This window comes from Lagopus leucura, unplaced genomic scaffold (assembly GCF_019238085.1).
Source record: "Lagopus leucura isolate 7727_CA_CO unplaced genomic scaffold, USGS_WTPT01 Super-Scaffold_100022, whole genome shotgun sequence".
Lineage (NCBI taxonomy): Eukaryota > Metazoa > Chordata > Aves > Galliformes > Phasianidae > Lagopus > Lagopus leucura.
Window position 1 is genome coordinate 3,538,493 of NW_024962275.1, and position 15,973 is coordinate 3,554,465.

General features: G+C 42.3%; 2 protein-coding genes across 10 annotated transcripts; one reads left to right on the forward strand and one right to left on the reverse strand.

Annotated features, from left to right (window-relative positions):
- The first annotated feature begins 350 nt into the window (after positions 1-350).
- REXO4 (REX4 homolog, 3'-5' exonuclease) lies at positions 351-4,892 on the forward strand. 2 transcript variants are annotated; one of them, XM_042879126.1, is made up of 8 exons: positions 351-542; positions 783-1,231; positions 1,515-1,670; positions 1,866-2,059; positions 2,211-2,299; positions 2,583-2,657; positions 3,327-3,401; positions 4,098-4,892. In XM_042879126.1, exons 1-8 carry the CDS (start codon positions 366-368, stop codon positions 4,188-4,190), a joined length of 1,308 nt encoding a protein of 435 aa, XP_042735060.1. In that variant the 5' UTR covers positions 351-365; the 3' UTR covers positions 4,191-4,892. The 2 variants fall into 2 exon arrangements, with proteins under 2 accessions (XP_042735060.1, XP_042735061.1); XM_042879127.1 differs by lacking the exons at positions 3,327-3,401; positions 4,098-4,892 and adding an exon at positions 2,783-3,318.
- On the reverse strand, positions 4,513-15,941 carry STKLD1 (serine/threonine kinase like domain containing 1). Of its 8 annotated transcripts, XM_042879121.1 has the most exons (19): positions 15,315-15,941; positions 15,146-15,241; positions 14,651-14,695; positions 14,264-14,338; positions 13,528-13,632; positions 13,040-13,110; positions 12,728-12,843; positions 12,126-12,238; positions 11,865-12,025; positions 11,238-11,368; positions 10,494-10,577; positions 9,611-9,727; positions 8,939-9,073; positions 8,206-8,334; positions 7,718-7,846; positions 6,717-6,845; positions 6,089-6,226; positions 5,701-5,780; positions 4,513-4,799 (listed from the first exon to the last, which is right to left on the reverse strand). In XM_042879121.1, exons 1-19 carry the CDS (start codon positions 15,327-15,329, stop codon positions 4,752-4,754), a joined length of 1,917 nt encoding a protein of 638 aa, XP_042735055.1. In that variant the 5' UTR covers positions 15,330-15,941; the 3' UTR covers positions 4,513-4,751. The 8 variants fall into 8 exon arrangements, with proteins under 8 accessions (XP_042735055.1, XP_042735059.1, XP_042735057.1 ...); XM_042879125.1 differs by lacking the exon at positions 6,089-6,226 and having other exon boundaries at positions 6,763-6,845; XM_042879123.1 differs by lacking the exon at positions 6,089-6,226.
- Between the last annotated feature and the right edge of the window lie 32 nt (positions 15,942-15,973).

The following is a 15,973-nucleotide window of genomic DNA, read 5'->3' on the forward strand; positions in this document are numbered from 1 at the left end:
GCTTCGGGCCAGCTACAGCAGCCAAATAAACAACCAGCGATTTGCACGGGGAAAGGGCTCTGACTTGTCGAACCGTGCGCTCCTGCTCGCCAAACCTCAGCCCACCCGGAGCCCCTCGGGCGGGCTGTGACTCAGGGCGACGTCCCGCAGGCCGCGCACCCCGCAGCGGAGCTCCGGCCCGCACAGACCCGCACGTGAAAGCTCCGGGCGCCCGCCCCGCCCGCCTCAGGGTTCGCCCCGCGGTTGGCCACCAGGGGGCGCCCGCGCAGCCCCGGCCCAGCAGCGGAACGCAAAGAGCGGGGCGCCGTTCCCCGCCGGGCGCTGCACCGCTCCCCTCGCATTACCGCCCCTCGCCGCGGTCCCGCATGGCGAAGGCGGACCCCGAGGCGGCGGCCGGCGGGAAAGGCCGGAGGAAGAGAGCCCGGCGAGGCCCCGGGCAGCACGCGGGGACGGCCGCACAGAAAGGCCCGAAGGCGGCGGCCGTGGCGGCGCTGCCCCGCAGCCCGCAGGAGTTCTCCTCCAACTGGAAGGCACTGCAGGAGGTGAGGGCGAGCCGGGCCGGCTGCCGTGCTCTTCATTAACGCAGCTCCACGCTGGGTGTCATCGTTTAAAAAGATTCTTTGTGCCTAATAATGACCCACGGGGATGGGGCTTTGCAGCCAGCCAGAGCCCTGCTCTGCTTCAGTCCTCGCAGCACTGATGGCGGGGGAGAATTGAAGGGAGGCGATCAAGGAGATAATCTCTCTTCTGTTTCCCTTTTTTTTTTTTTTTGGCCCTTTTAGCTACTGAAGCAGAAGGCAAGCAGCTCGAACGAGCCCCTCCCTTCATCTCAGACTTACACCAAGAAGCAGCATCTGCTCAAAGAGGGAAACAGCCAACAGGATCCAGGCACCAGGGATGAAAATGCGTTGAAACCCAAATCCACAAATAAAAAGGACAGGGGTCCTCCTGCACACAGCCCTCCTTCAGCCAAGGAGAAATCCAAGAAGGCTGCAACTGACAAGAATTCTAAACCTAAGCATACAGATAAGAGGGCCAAGAGTTCTGATAGCAGCACTCCTGTGGCTGAGCCCAAACCCAGCAGAGCTGAAAAGAACAAGAATTTAAACGGCACCAAAAGCGATGGGAAGGGCTGCAAAGAGAAAAGGAAAAATGGCAACACTGAAAAGGAGAAGGGCGATGTGAAACATAAGAAGAGGAAAGCTGAAGATACAGCACAGCAGCCCAAAGAGTGAGTACTTCAAGCATCAGTACATGCATACGAAAATTTGCTTTAGGAGGTGTACAGAGAGGTATGCTCCTAATAGCTGTGCTCTTCCAGGCTTTGTTTTGGGCAGCAGCAGGTGCATGCTATCCCTCCTCCCATTCAGCAATGAATCTGCACAGATGACAGTATAGACTACTTTTCAGAGGGCTGATTTCTTGATTCTAAAAGATAAATCTGCTTTTTGTACACTGTAGAGATGCACAGTCACTTTAAGACTACATAATGAAATTAAATTTATACTTACCAGGGCTGACATCTGGTTTGATGATGTTGATCCAAAAGATATCGAAGCAGCAATAGGACCCGAAGCAGCAGAAGTTGCTAGAAGGAAACTGGGACTTGAACCAGGCCAGTCCAAACGGTCTGTGGAGCAGGTGCTGGTTAAAGAGAAGTCTTCTGGAGGGTGAGTGGTGTTCCAGCAGGAAGCACAGGCATCAAGATTACCTTCTAATGACTGCAGACAAAGTTTAAGCTGGTGTCTGAGTCTGCTGCCAGTCAAACTGCTGATCTTTTCCTGTTTGTATCAGTGTGTGAACCTCGCAGCTTTGCTGTGCGGTCCCCGTTAAGAGATGCATCACTGAGTTGTCCTTTCTTTTAGTCTTACAAGAGCTGTAGCTATGGACTGTGAGATGGTGGGAGTGGGACCCAACGGCGAAGACAGCATCGTGGCTCGTGTGTCCATCGTGAACCGGTTTGGAAAGTGCATTTATGACAAGTACGTCAAGCCCACGGAGGAGGTGACAGATTACAGAACAGCCGTTAGCGGCATCCGGCCTGAGCATCTAAAGACAGGTTTGTACATTGATGGTGCAGGACAGGTTGGTGTAAGCACAGTCCCAAAAGACAGAGCTGTCTTCATCAAAAAGATGCTGTATTTTAACTGTAGGTTGCTCAGATGTTTGATGTGTCTAATGCAAAGTGTTTCATTGCCTGGTGTCTTTAGGTGAAGATTTTAAAACGGTTCAGAAGGAGGTTGCTGATATCTTGAATGGAAGGATTTTGGTCGGGCACGCATTACACAATGACCTGAAGGTAACAAAGCTCCAAACGCTGAAAATTAATGAATTTATCTTCCTGGATCAGTCACATAATACACCTGAACTCCTAGAAACTGCTGCCTTTTTAACTGTTAGCTCGGTTTCTTGTCCTCTCGTGCAGTACCAAGTGTACCCCTGTTCATGGCACCAAGTTCTTCAGCTTCCACACTGATCTTAATAGCACTGATTTGGATACTGAAGAGCAGCAAGCTGTACATTCAGCTGTGTACATTTTTACGTAGCAGCACCCTTTACATTGGAAATACGATTTCTTTCAGGTCCTATTTCTTGACCATCCTAAGAAGAAAATACGCGACACGCAGAAATACAAACCTTTCAGACAGAGAGTCAAGGTAAGAAAGTGATGGAAAGGAACCCCTTGATTAACTGACACCAGAGCTGCTGACTCCAGCTTTTAGCTTGCTCACTCCTACGCTCGCCTCACTTGTCCTCATTTCTTCTTTCCAACCTGAAACAGGGGTCTCTACTTTTTGCTGGTTGGAAATACAGATCTGACTGAATGCTTGGTTAGTATTTAAAGCATGGCAATGTTACTTAGTTGCAAATATTACGTGCAGTGCCTCTGCACAACATTCAACAGTCCTCCCACTCCTTAGCATGCACACGACCTTTGTAATGCTGTTCTGGAATAGCAAAATAAGATTATACAGTTCTAGTAAGTTATAGTTATGGTAAGGATATGTAATACTCTTAGCAGTGTCATTTGCATATGGATATTAAGAAATAGATGGTTTCAAGTTTCTACTTAGACTCCAGAAATAAAGATATAGGACCTTATTTTATATTTCATAACTATATACTGTTTGTTTTCCACAGTAAAACACCTCAAACATAAACCTGTGTTATGGTACTACATAGAGAATCCTCTAAGCAGTGCATACAGGTGTGCATAAGCCTCGTAATTCATTAATTCTCCTTGCCAGTTCACCAAGGGAGGCTGTATAGACATGTAGATAATTCAAGCAGTGTGAGAAAGCACGATTCAATCTTTGTATTTGTAGAGTTCACGGCCATCGTTGAAGCTGCTCTGCAATAGACTTCTAGACGTCCAAGTGCAGACATCAGAGCACTGCTCGGTACGTATCTCATCAGTGCAGCCTTTTAGGGTAGATAAACAACAGGGTGCACGTTGGTTCTGGGATCAGAGTTCAGTCCAGAGTCTTGTGCCTTCATTCTCACCTCACAATCAAAGTCAGCAAGCTCTGCTTGGATACAGTCACATAAAAAGATTGCCATCTAAGCTTTCTTAGTGGCACATGCTTCATCTGTATTTTTAAATACTGATTCTTACTTTAATTCTTGTTATTTTAAGATCCCCAGGGAGAAAAATAAGGTCAAAGTTCCAGTTGCTTACATTAAAAGCAGCATACTGCACTGTTGTGCCGTGATGAATAGGGTAGAAATAAATGCATCAGGAGTGAGAGCCTACTCTCATCAGTTTTATCCTCTTATCCACTGAAACATTGAAGCTAACAGGTAAAGAAGTTGGAAAAAAACAAATTGTGAAGGTATCTCCATGATCCTGTAATCAAGACTATTTTTTCATAATGATTTTCCAAGTCACAATCAGAGAGAACACTGCATGGCACTGTATTGGGCAACTTACATGCTCACCTTCCTCCACTAGTCACTCAAGATCTGAATCTAGAAGCAGATTACAAAATGTTACTTGAAAGGATGCATTCAAATGAAAGATTTCACTGTTCATTAATAATAACATTTTAAAATCGTGTCAAGCCATGTTTTAAGCCTCCTGTTCTGTTTTCTTTTAGATTCAGGATGCACAAGCAGCTATGAGACTGTACACCTTAGAGAAAAAGAAATGGGAAGCTGCTCTTAAGAACAAAGCTAAAGACAAACCGTGAACCTTGCATGATTGCACACTGTGTTCTTTAGCTGCATTTGCTACTTCACTGTCAGATCCCAGGCTACTCAGAACTAACAGCAGCAATTTGATAAAATACAAACAAAAGCCCAGCAGAGTACATGAGTGTTGCCATACAAGAATACTGCCCCTTTCTGGATAGGGCATGCACCTAATTAAACAATACTGCCAAATACCTGCATTTGTGAAGTACTTCATCAGAAATTGCAAGGAAATAAATACTAAATGAGCAATAAAGAGAGAGTTTTTAAATTATGATGGGTACGAGAAGAAACTGATACTGCTTTACTATTACTCTCATGACTAAAACCTTTATTTTGGATATTTTGGAAGTCTACAAAGTAAGGCAAGTTCTTAAATATTGCCATTAGTCTCTCAGTTGTGGTAACTAAACAGAACACAGAATTGTTTAAGTACTGTTAATAGCCCAATATTAATCTTCCTGGTGAGAAATATCTTGTAAAATACTTCAGGGTGATCCAAGCTTTTATATCTGAGCCAGAAGTCTGCACCTCTTGTTCTTACACAGGAAGCTTTTCCTTTACTCCTGCAGTTTCAGAAGTGCCGTATCCACAAGGCTCAGAATCTCCTGGAGAGAAACACGAGAACTGATAAATAAGACCACCTTGTTGTTTTAATTGTTTTTATACTTCTTTATTAATAAAGAACTGTGTTTAAAGTAGACCTTTAAAACAAATGATGTTTTAAATATTTGGGGTGTGATCTGCAAAATCTAGAGCAGTTGTAATTATCAAACTGAATGCTAATGCAGTGCTTTCAATAATCTGAACAGTGGAAGGTAGCAAGGTACAGCTTTTGGAGAGTTAGCAGTTACATGCTACCAAGTGTACTGCTAGATTAAGAGATTCATGTCTTGTTTGTCTGCCTCGTCTGTCATCATAGAACATAGGGAACAACAGATTGCATTTACAACAGGGAGCTGCTTTCTTCTCATTTCTGGTTGTTGTTTTGTTTTTGGTTTTGGTTTTTTTAAATGCACTAACTTACAGTTTCTGCTTTCATTAATATGCTTCAGGCAGTGCCTGCAGGAGACAGTGGAGAAAAAGTTTGCTTGCTTCTGTCTGAGACAATTTATGTAGGCAGACTAAGTGTATAACTAAAAAAAGCAGTGTCATAAGAGTAACCAGTTATATTGCCTTGCTGGGAAAAAGACAGCTTCTAATCCTCTAATTGATGGCCACCTGACAGCAAGCCATTGTAAAGGAAATTTTAGAATAACACATTAAATAGCCCGAATAACTTTGTTATCTGTTAGCTGTTTCTGGTGTTTTCACAGTTTGTTTTTCCCTTATATGACTGTGTTGGAATTTAACCCTTCAGGCAGACCATCAGAATTGTATTTGTACAACCTCACTGATCACACATATACAAACAACTCTTCTGTAAAGTTCTGCAGTGTGTAATTCCAGCATTTGAGAATGACAAAGGCTGTAACATTAGGCACCCTTTATTGTCTGACTTCTACGTACCACGCTAGATGGAAACCGGCTTTTGATTTCAGACAGCAGCTCTTCCATCTGCTGTGACACCATTTCCAGCGTAACATCATCTAGAACATAAATGAAAAGGATAATTCATGGTTACTAGTATGATTTGCAGTGGTTTTAGCAGGGACTAAAAGGGAGCAGAAAGGAAATAGGTCAACATTAGAACATTTGTATATTTACAAGGGCATTTGTAATTATTCAGTGACAAGAAAGAATGGGATGAAGTCACTTTCCAATTCATCCTCCCTCATCAGATATATAGTAAGCCTTCCCAGAGAGATTTAATTTACCTGAGTAGCTACTGCTTCCTCACTGTTTGTTCTTTTTGGGGGAGGGGGAAGAGACTGGACAAGTAACACCACCGTCTTACCGTACTGAGCCATCTCATTAATCAGCACGCAGATACTTTCCACCACCTCTGGATCATCACAGTAGAAGTGGTAGGCATCTTTGATCAGGTTTATTCCATTGCCTTTTGAATCTGTTATAAATCTGAAAGCTGCTATTTCTGAAAGGGAAACAAGTGCTGCTGGACTAACTGGGAGCTGCAGACTGTGCTGTTTGCTTTCTGGTCCCTTGCCCCTGACAGCACACATAACATTTCTCCAGGGAGTCATGTCCTTTTTTTCAGCCTTTCTAAAAGTTATTCTGAAGATTATTTGGACAAGTAAAGAACCATACATGCAGCATGATGCTGCATAGCAGGGGTAATATTTTTGTATTTATTGTTTCTCTGAGCTCTATCCATTTATAGTGTAAATAAAGTGAGAACACTCCATGAGTCTGTGCTGATCTGCTTCTCAGACATGCATGCCACATCCACAAGAAGAAAATAAATTGCACTTCCAGTTTTACTGTCCTTCCTCCCTGTTCTGCAAGAAAGAAATGATAACAAAGCAGAGCAGATGACAATCTCAATTCCACTATGAGCTCTTGAACTGATAGGAAATGTCTACATCTGAGGTGATCTGCAATTAACAAAAACTGTTCAGCGTTACCAGATAGCCTGAGAAGGCTTGCTAATGCCAGGCAGGTATTATTCACCAGCATTGGTTTTTCCAGGTTCATCCTAAGTGCATCCATCAGAAGCGCTGTTGTGGGCTCATAGTCACTTTCAGTTAAGAAACCTTTAAAACAAAATAAATCAAAACACTATAATGTTTTAAATACTCATCTCAATTTCTGCCTCCTGTTTTTGAAAGGACATCTAACAAGGCATCAAAAGAAAGAAAGGGTGTGAAAGCCCATACAACTCTCTTATAGGCCTAATAAAGTCTTATTGCAAGTTCTTCTAGAAGCCTAGGAAAAAAACTTGATATGTCTTTTGTGTCAGGATTTCCTTGCACTCTCCAAGCTAAAAGGAATGGAGAATCCCAAACACTCAACATATTCTACTGGTAGGCATTAAAAAGGAGAAGAGTGCACTGCTCAATGGGTCCTTTTTCATCTCCTCTTGGGGAAAACAATGGTAGGAGCACAGGGCAGTACATAAACATACAGCAGTATTCTTACATGTGGGAGAAACAGAACAGTATTGCAAAGATGCATTCATTTGTGTGCATGATGATGAGAGAGATACGTTTTACTTTTTCATCTGAAACACTGCCAAATTACAAAGCAAACGGCCCTAAACAAAACCTGTATATATACACACACCATGATAGCAGCACATAACAGAGTAACACAAGTGGGACTCTTGGTCTCAAGAGAGGCCCGGCAGGACGCTCTGCACAACATGAACTGTTGTGGCTGTGGATCCTCGCAGCATCAACGCATCAACAGCATCTGGTTACATAATTGCCGTGGTTCTTCCAGAACAGCTTCATTACAGCGACAGAAGCGAGCTCAAGGGGGTTTATTAAGAGGCGAAGTTTCTGACTCTGCTGCCACCTGCAGAGCCTGCGGAGGCCGCGCAGTCTGCATTTCAAGAACCAACCGACAGAAGTATTTGGCCTCTTCCATGCGGAGGGGACAATGAAAATGCCTTGGGAAAACACACCTTGCAGGGACAGTGCCCACAAAACCGAGCAAGCTGTCTTCAGAACTGCTCCGTTCTGGAGGTGCTCCTGAATGACCGCAGTGATAACGGGGACAGCACTTTGCAGCACCACTTGGTCTACACTGTTCTCTAAATTACCATAACAAAAAAAAGAAACGCATTGAGTTATTTAATCAAGTAATACTGTCATAAGCACAGATTATGTCAAATTACATCAGTAAAACATTAATGGGTGATGGCAATGGAATAACACATTGTTTTAGCACAGAAAAGGAACAAATTCAAAATGTGCAAGTCAAGTTCTACAGCACTACTAAATAATACAGGCTATTGCAGAAAGCTGAACTTCTCCAGGAACCAGTTTCCTCTGCCACTTAAATTATATTTGGACACCACAGCAGGAATCTTCCAAAAATAACATAATTTCAGACTGAAAACAGTTCACAGGGTGGGCATTTCACATCTTAGTGTGCATATCTTTCACTTACCACTCACAGCCAAGCTCCAGAGAACTGCACAGCTTGAGTGGCAGATTTGCTCATTATGAATAAAGTTTTGTAAAATTGACAGAAGATCTGAAATTAATCCAGCTTTCCTTAGATTTTCTGCAGCAACCTCTAGAGGGCACACAAAAAGAAATCCTATGAAATCTAGCATCTTTGTCCTGCTCACCGTCCTCGCAACAGATAACTCCAACATATTTAAACAGTGGTAACAAAAACAGTAAACATATCACAAGAAAAAAGAAAACAGATTGGATTCTTTAATGCAATGTAGTTAAGCAAAGTCTTTAAGTGACTTTTTCAAACAGATTTTAGCCAATCAATTTTCCTTACAGATCTGCAATTGAGAGAACAGAAAAGGAAATGAGGGGGGAGGAATTCCTCCACTCATAAGTGTTCCCAACTTGAGTGGAAATCACTTCATCAGAGTTTGAAGACAACATATGAAGTTTGGTGTTACTCAGTAACATTAGTTGTATAAGTGTAGATCCTTCCTGACACTTTGTACAAGTTACCCTATGGAGGTTACCCCACTTCTGCTACATCCCTACCAACAAAACACTCTTCTGAATGAGCGTTCTGATGGATGTTGAACAGACACTGCAATGCGCCTACAAACTCCCCATCTGTTTTGTATATGTGTCTCAGACTACATAAAAAAGTGGGAAAATAAGAATATGCACCCCCCAAAAAAACAAACAACAACAGAGGGACCAACCATCAGCTGAAATCATCATCAGTAACGGGCAGATCAATGAAAGAAATCCTTCATCTTCAGAGTGCCTTCTCACTGTCTCTAACAGAGAGTTGGTCACATCCTCTCCCAGAATCACCACCACATCCTGCTCTAGAGCTGTCAAGCATTAGAATAACACAGATTTCAGTGGCTCTGAATGAAGTTTGAGCCTCCTGCTCTCTTCTTAAATAGAGCATTCAACTAACAGCATTTCTTCACCTAACAAATCCTAAAGCTATTTAAAATTCTTTTCTTTTTCTTGAAATATAGCTCCTATTACTCAATCCTGTAAAGTAGTCAGTTGCCAAGAAAAAGGCAGAAGGAACAGTCTGAGAAAGCAAGATGTGTGTGCTTTTATCCTTTGAAATTCAAATAACAAAGCACTGAAAATCTCTTACTCATAATAAGAAACAGATTTAGCAACCTAAAACCAGCATCCTGGATTTAAAATTTACACTTCAGCACAGAATTGATTTATGTCTACTCTAAAGAAAGCCCATGGGAACCCAGGCTTTTATTAAAGCTGGATAAATTCTTCTATTTCCTTAAATTCAGATCCTAGGAATATTTCAGAACCCATTTCAAACTTTATTTCCTACATTTAACACTATAGGCTGCATTACCCAGCATTAATTGGAAGTCTCATAACTGTACCTTGACTAAGAATTTCAAGCAATAATCTGCAACCATCTACTTGTAACTTGAGAGAATCTATATGACTCTTCATGGCAAAAGCAATCAATTCAGTGAATGCTAGCAGGCAGGGTAGAGCTGTGGGGAAGAGAAATAACTTGAGATAACATTCAGTTAGACAATCAGTTGCTTGGATTGCTCAGAAGATGGTTAAGCTTCAAAACATGAGAGTTTCAGTTTCAAATAAATTTGAGTCCCTGCAAACGATGGGATATTTCAAAACATGGCATGGTGGGCCAATATCCACACACAGAAAGAACTGAACTCACCCAGGTGGTGAATGAGCTCTCTGGCTGCACAGCACTCCTCAGGAAGCAGCCCAGCTCCAAGAGATGCTCTCCCTTCAGTGCCTGGCCTTTAGATGAGCCCTTTATAGAGCTGGGTCCACCCCTTCTGGTCATGAGGGGAGCACAGGTGCAAACAATTTGCCTGTGTTCCATGGGCAGCCACAGCCCTTCAGCAGGTGCTCAATCACCAGTTCACCCTGACCTAACAGTTCCCCTACACTTACTAACTACAGATATTAAACACTTCTGTGTTTTATTTTTTATTATATGAATTACCTTCCTCAGTTAATGTTAATTTGACCATTCCACTCAGTTCCCAATTTAAAAATCACTATGTTTCCAATGCCCATTTTTCTTACCCAGTAAAATACCTCAACGTTTCAAAAAACTTTTACAAACAAGTACCAACAGTCACCTCAGTGACTGGTCTGTTTCAGCACGTTCAAAAGATCAGAAAGAGAGCAATTTCACTATCATTGCTGTGAGACTTTTTTCTTCTTCCAGTTATCTCAAAAGGTAAGGAAAAAAAAGCATGACTGAACAAAGCAGGACCTTACCACTTCTATCTCCTACAAAGCGGGCGAGGTGCTGCATGGTTCTAGCCTGTGCTTCTTCTACATCCCAGAAAGCCTGCATGAATTCTATGTTAAAAAAAGAAAAGGAAATTCTTCTCATCATTTGAAACAAAACGCTGACAAAAATCACTCAAACTTTATCTATTTTTGCACAAGACACAAATTCACATAAATGGAAATAATGCAATTTGTGGCTGTTGAAAGGGAAGCCCTTCTTCCCTAAAGCATCAATCACTAAATATTCCAGTGCATTATCTTCCATCTCAGTGACCTCTGTTCTTCATGCATACTTTGGGGAACTGTTAGATCACTGAATCAAGGCAGGGCTAGGGGCTTTAAATCACTCACGTGGCCTTTTACATTAAGACAACCTCATCTTTGCTCATAAAGAAAACAGCAGAGCAGATCTTTCGTTGGCATACATGGGCAAACATGGCAATATATAGGCAAAGTAAGCATGGTTCCCAAGCTTCCCGAGAAATTATTTCTGGCCCCATTTGATGTTCACAATACAAAGAGCTGCTAAACCGAGCTGGTTGCAGACAAGGCTGTACAGTGATTTTTCCACTGAAGAGCATGCCATTTCAGTTGAAATAAAGTGAAATCATTCATTTCTAAGCAGAATACATGCAGAATGGAAAAGACATTGGTTTCTTTCCTACAAAAAAAAAAAAAAAAAAAAAAAAAAAGGCTATTCTATTCAATTTGCCTTATTTTTCTTATTACCTAGAATGCTTCCAATTCCCCCCTTAAGGAACACATCTATTATACAAGAAGGCAAAGAATTCCTGCGTTTTATTAAAGATGAACCAGCAACAACCAGGCATTCCCCAATAAACGGCACATCGATCAGATCCCTAGAGTTAGGAGAGACAAAAGTAGTACCAGTACGTTAGATTGGTAAGTTACAGAGACAGTTCTACAGGCTTCATTTCATTTTGGCATAAAAAGTTAAACAATACTGTTTGAAGAATAGATATATATACATATTTTACAGAACTTACAGAATTTACTTAAAAGCTGTTGATGAAAAAGCTAACCTTAAGCAAGCCAGACTTGGGCTTTAACTTAATGGCTTTTTTGAAGGATACAGTACCAAAACATTCCACTGCACACTGAAATGTATACATTCTCAAAATGCAATGTGTTGCCTGCAATAAGAATTTACCATGCAAATCTCCAAAACAAGGACAACAATCAGGATGCCCATTTCTACAAGCTGAACACCAAGTCTCCCTCTCTCTCCTTTTTTTTTTTTTTTTTTTTTAAATAACTTTGATTCAAATCCTTTCAAACAATCTTTGTGAAGGTAGGTGGGGTTTAGGACACGAAGGGAAAGCATCAAAAACTCACTTTGCTGTGGGTCTCATGCTGGGCTGGATCTGTAGCATCATGGATAAAATTGGGAATAAAGGCAAAGGACTGTTATCTTCATTTTGCATTAGGGGCAGAACTCTTTCAAGATGGTTGGTATCTCGTCTTATATCCTGCAGTAACAAAGTGATTTCTTCTGCCTGTAAATAGTACAGGAACAGTAGAGCCTTCCCACACTCAGTTACAGATGCTCTGTGGTGGGCTCATATTTTAAATCCATAATGAAACATCATTACATACATTCAAAACTAAGCAGGTCATCATGTCAAGCAGGATGCACCCTAGAGCCCAGATGTCAGACTTATCACTGAAAGAAAAACTGAATGCTTCAGGAGCCATCCAACACTTGCAATCTGTGGAAACAAGAATCCCAAGGTAATGTTGCTGACATTGTGCTACACACAGCGCTGCTTGTGCAGGCATGAACTGCAGGCAATAGCTGTATGTCTACGAGTTATGGATACACATAGCAGAGTGGTGTTTGGTGTTTCTTTTTTTTTACTGTTGATATGCTGCAGCAGAATGAGAGAGACACTACAACTAATAAATGATTTTTCAAGATGTTGCTGCTTCTATATCATGCTAAAAAAGGATTGCAACTGTATTTGTTGTGGAGGAACTTTGAGATTTACAGTTTTCAATTGTGAACGCAGTTAATGCTGCAGGCAACTGACCAAGAATATTCTATTCATATTTTTGAAGAACAGTTGTAGTATAATGTGGAGGAGGGGAAAGCTAGATAACTTTGTGGCTTGTTTTTCTCCAAAGATTAAAAACATCCATCACAACTGAATCTTTTAAAAGTATTGTCAAAGCACAGCAAAGCAAAAAGACATATCTACTTTCTTCTACTCTTATTTTCCATTTCCATTCATCGGTCATAAGTGTTTCTGTACTGAAGTCACAAAGCTTGAAGGATGCTTCGCCAGTCACAAGTATGTTTGATGGCTTGAGATTTCTGCAACACAAATATTTTCCATCAGCATGTGAAATCAGGTTCTACTAATATATAACCACACATTTCCACATCTTCACACATTAGAAAGTAAAATTCACTTCATAATTGAGCAGCTGTACTGAGCCAACAGCCTCAGAACAGTGAATGAAGAACAATGAATGACTCATCAAACAAAGAGAATGGGATTTCTGCTCACCTGTGGAAAATATTTTGCTTGTGTATATAAAACAAAGCATCCACCATCTGTCCCAGAAACTTCAGCACCACCTGTTGTTAGGTATATACATGAAAGCATAACATACACAGAACAACATAACAAAGAAATCAGATATTCAACAAGAGAATACCATTGTTTGAAGTAAGGTCCAACCAATAAGTACTATTTTCTCCAGATAGATAAACATGCTCATCACACAATGGTGTGCTCAGCAATAACAATTAGCCACATTTTTCATGGATAAAAATGTAAAATGGGGAAAGATGTAATTGCTTGAGAACAAGCTACACAAAGAGTTAGTGTTACAGAAATGCCACGGTGATTAAGGACAAAGCTTCCAAAAGCACCCTCCAGCAAAACGCTGTGATTTGAAGGTCTTAGGGATGACTTTTAGAAAGGCAGAGGAAGAAATATACATGCAGTGAGATTCAGTCACTTCAGCTAGGTGCCTCTTCTGTACAATTTACCATGTCTGCTATTTTCTCCGGCTTCTGCCTTTTTGTCTTGATCAGACATGAAAGATCTACTTGGCCTGAGTGCTGCATTACCAGACAGAGGAATAGAGATGATATCTGTAATAAAGCATCACACCAAGATTAACTAATTGCTTGCAGATAATGACATATCCAGTAAGAAAGATGAAACCAAGGACTTGGCCAAGCTGGTAGATGTGATGTTCACCGATACCAAGGCATCCCGAGACGTTTAATTTCTCACAAAGCAGACAGGATTTATATTAAAAACAGAGCATCTATTGTTCAAAACGTTATCAAGTGTTTCTTACATGAAACCACGTGGGACAATTCAAGTAAAAAATATACATCCATAAAAGCCAACATGAATTTCATCTGAGTGCTATCTGTGCATAAAACCTCAGGATTTTTGCCTTTCTACAGAAGAGGGAATTTTCTTGTTTTGCTTTTTTTCTCTAACACGGGTTTGCTGCAGATGGGACAAAAGCAGCTCAAAATCAAGTATGCATTAGAAAACAGGACAGCAGCAGCAGACTTCAAAATCAGAGCCAGCATGCAGTACTGCCACATGATGGACACCAATCCACAAAGCTTCATAATTCTCACCATGATTGTTCAGAAATTAAAAAACAGGTTAATTTCATACTAAACAACCTCTTATCTTACACCAATGATCCCAAACATACCTATATGCCTACATTAACAACAACTAATCCTAGTTAATTCTCACCTCATTATCCCAAGTCACAAACAATTCGTTGTAAGCACAGATGTTTGAATGATGAAGTTTTAGCAAACCCATTGCCTGCACAGATAAATACAAAAATATTGATGAAAAAAACCTACATACTCCACTTACTTTAACCTATTTACTGTTGTTGGAAAAGGTAACAGGAATTCAGCTTAGCGCCCTGTAGTTTTGTTTGTGACTGTGAATCTACACATTCAAATATAGGAGCATTTAATAAAAAATTCTGGCTTGAACTCAAGCCGAGGGCAGGGAGAACACCTGAGACTGTCCTTCCCCTTATTTACATACTTAATGCTCAGATAAAACGTCGTTCTGCTAAGAGCTTGGTCTTTGCAAGTGAAGCTAGTGAAGAAGAATTGCAGATACCTCCTTCAACGCCTCATTTGCTTGCTTTTCATCAGTGCATTCCACCTATACCAAACAGAAGACAAAGTTGAGATTGTAACATGGGTGAAAATGAAACTTTGAGGAAGCACGATCTTGCTGAGATTAGAACTGACAATTGAATACGAACTGGCATAAGTTTAAAACGATAACTTGAATCTCTCACGATTGGAATGGTCTTGTTTTTGGGATATAGACAGAAACAAAGCTATAAATGACTGTGACAGCAGGCCAGCCCTCCTGCACTGTCGAAGCAGCAGCACAAAACACACTGGGTAGACCTACTGCAGTTCAATGTCAGTATTCTGGTAAGCTTTCTCAATATTCTGGTCATTTCCAGAAGCACAGCAATGTGTGAGGTATAAGCTTCCCAAACAGCCAAGCTGCCCACCACATTCACCTGTTGTTATCAGAAGGGGCCACAGAGATGAGCAACACGCAGACGGCGTCTTGTTTTCATAGCAACCGCCCTCTCACCTGCTTTATTACAAATCTCTTCTCCAGGCTTCTTTCCGCTTTCAGCCCCGCTACCAGCACGGTGCCCAATGCCCCGGGCTGCAGACGCTGAAGAACCTGTGGGGCACAGAGCGCCAGCAATCAGCCAGCCTACAAACACACGGACCCCGCCGGGCACTTGGGGAACCACCTCGTATTTCTCCATGGCGAGGCGGGCCCGGCTTGGAGCTTGAGGCGAAGACAGAGGCGGGGCCGTGGGACGGGCTGTGCTGCGCTGCGGGGCCGTGCTGTGGGGCTGAGCTGTGTGACGATTCCTGCGCCGCCGTTCCCGCTCAAACCGAAGCGATGGCGGTTGGCCCCCCTCACAGCACGGGCTGGGCGCAGCACCTCAGCCGTTTCTTTTATTTATTTCTTTTTTGAGAGATGTCTTCCCGGATGAGGGTTTCCAGTTAAAACAGGAAGAACTCCCCCCCGACTCCCCTTCGGAATAAAAAAAAAAAATACGCAACCAATAGAGGCAGGAAAGCCGCAGATGGCAGCGCAGCCCCGCGCGCAGGGACTCAGCCGAGCGGTTCAGCCGCGCCGTTCCCCGTCGCTGCCCGCAGTGCTATCGCCGCTGAGGCGCAGCCTGCGAGAAGCAAATCACGGGCAACTCCGTGAGGAGATAAGAAGCAGCGGGCATCCCGCCCTGCGTGCCGAGCCGCGCTTTTGGTCTGAAAAAACAGAGCACAGCTTTAATACAGCTCTACAAAATTGAGGGAAAAAGGAAGCCCGGTCGGTCGGTCGGCCGGCTCGCCCGCCATCAGCGCTGCGGACACCCATACACACACACACCCCATCCTCTCAGCG

What these genes read in the sequence shown, in the direction of transcription:
- REXO4 (XM_042879126.1), top strand. Translation starts at nt 366, where the DNA reads ATGGCGAAGGCGGACCCCGAGGCGGCGGCCGGCGGGAAAGGCCGGAGG. An exon ending in ACTGGAAGGCACTGCAGGAG is followed by an intron (nt 543 to 782) that starts GTGAGGGCGAGC and finishes TGGCCCTTTTAG; the next exon opens with CTACTGAAGCAGAAGGCAAG. An exon ending in GCCTGAGCATCTAAAGACAG is followed by an intron (nt 2,060 to 2,210) that starts GTTTGTACATTG and finishes TGGTGTCTTTAG; the next exon opens with GTGAAGATTTTAAAACGGTT.
- STKLD1 (XM_042879118.1), bottom strand. An exon ending in TGACCTGCTTAGTTTTGAAT is followed by an intron (nt 12,026 to 12,125) that starts GTATGTAATGAT and finishes TACTATTTACAG; the next exon opens with GCAGAAGAAATCACTTTGTT. An exon ending in AGCATGAGACCCACAGCAAA is followed by an intron (nt 11,369 to 11,864) that starts GTGAGTTTTTGA and finishes TCCTAACTCTAG; the next exon opens with GGATCTGATCGATGTGCCGT.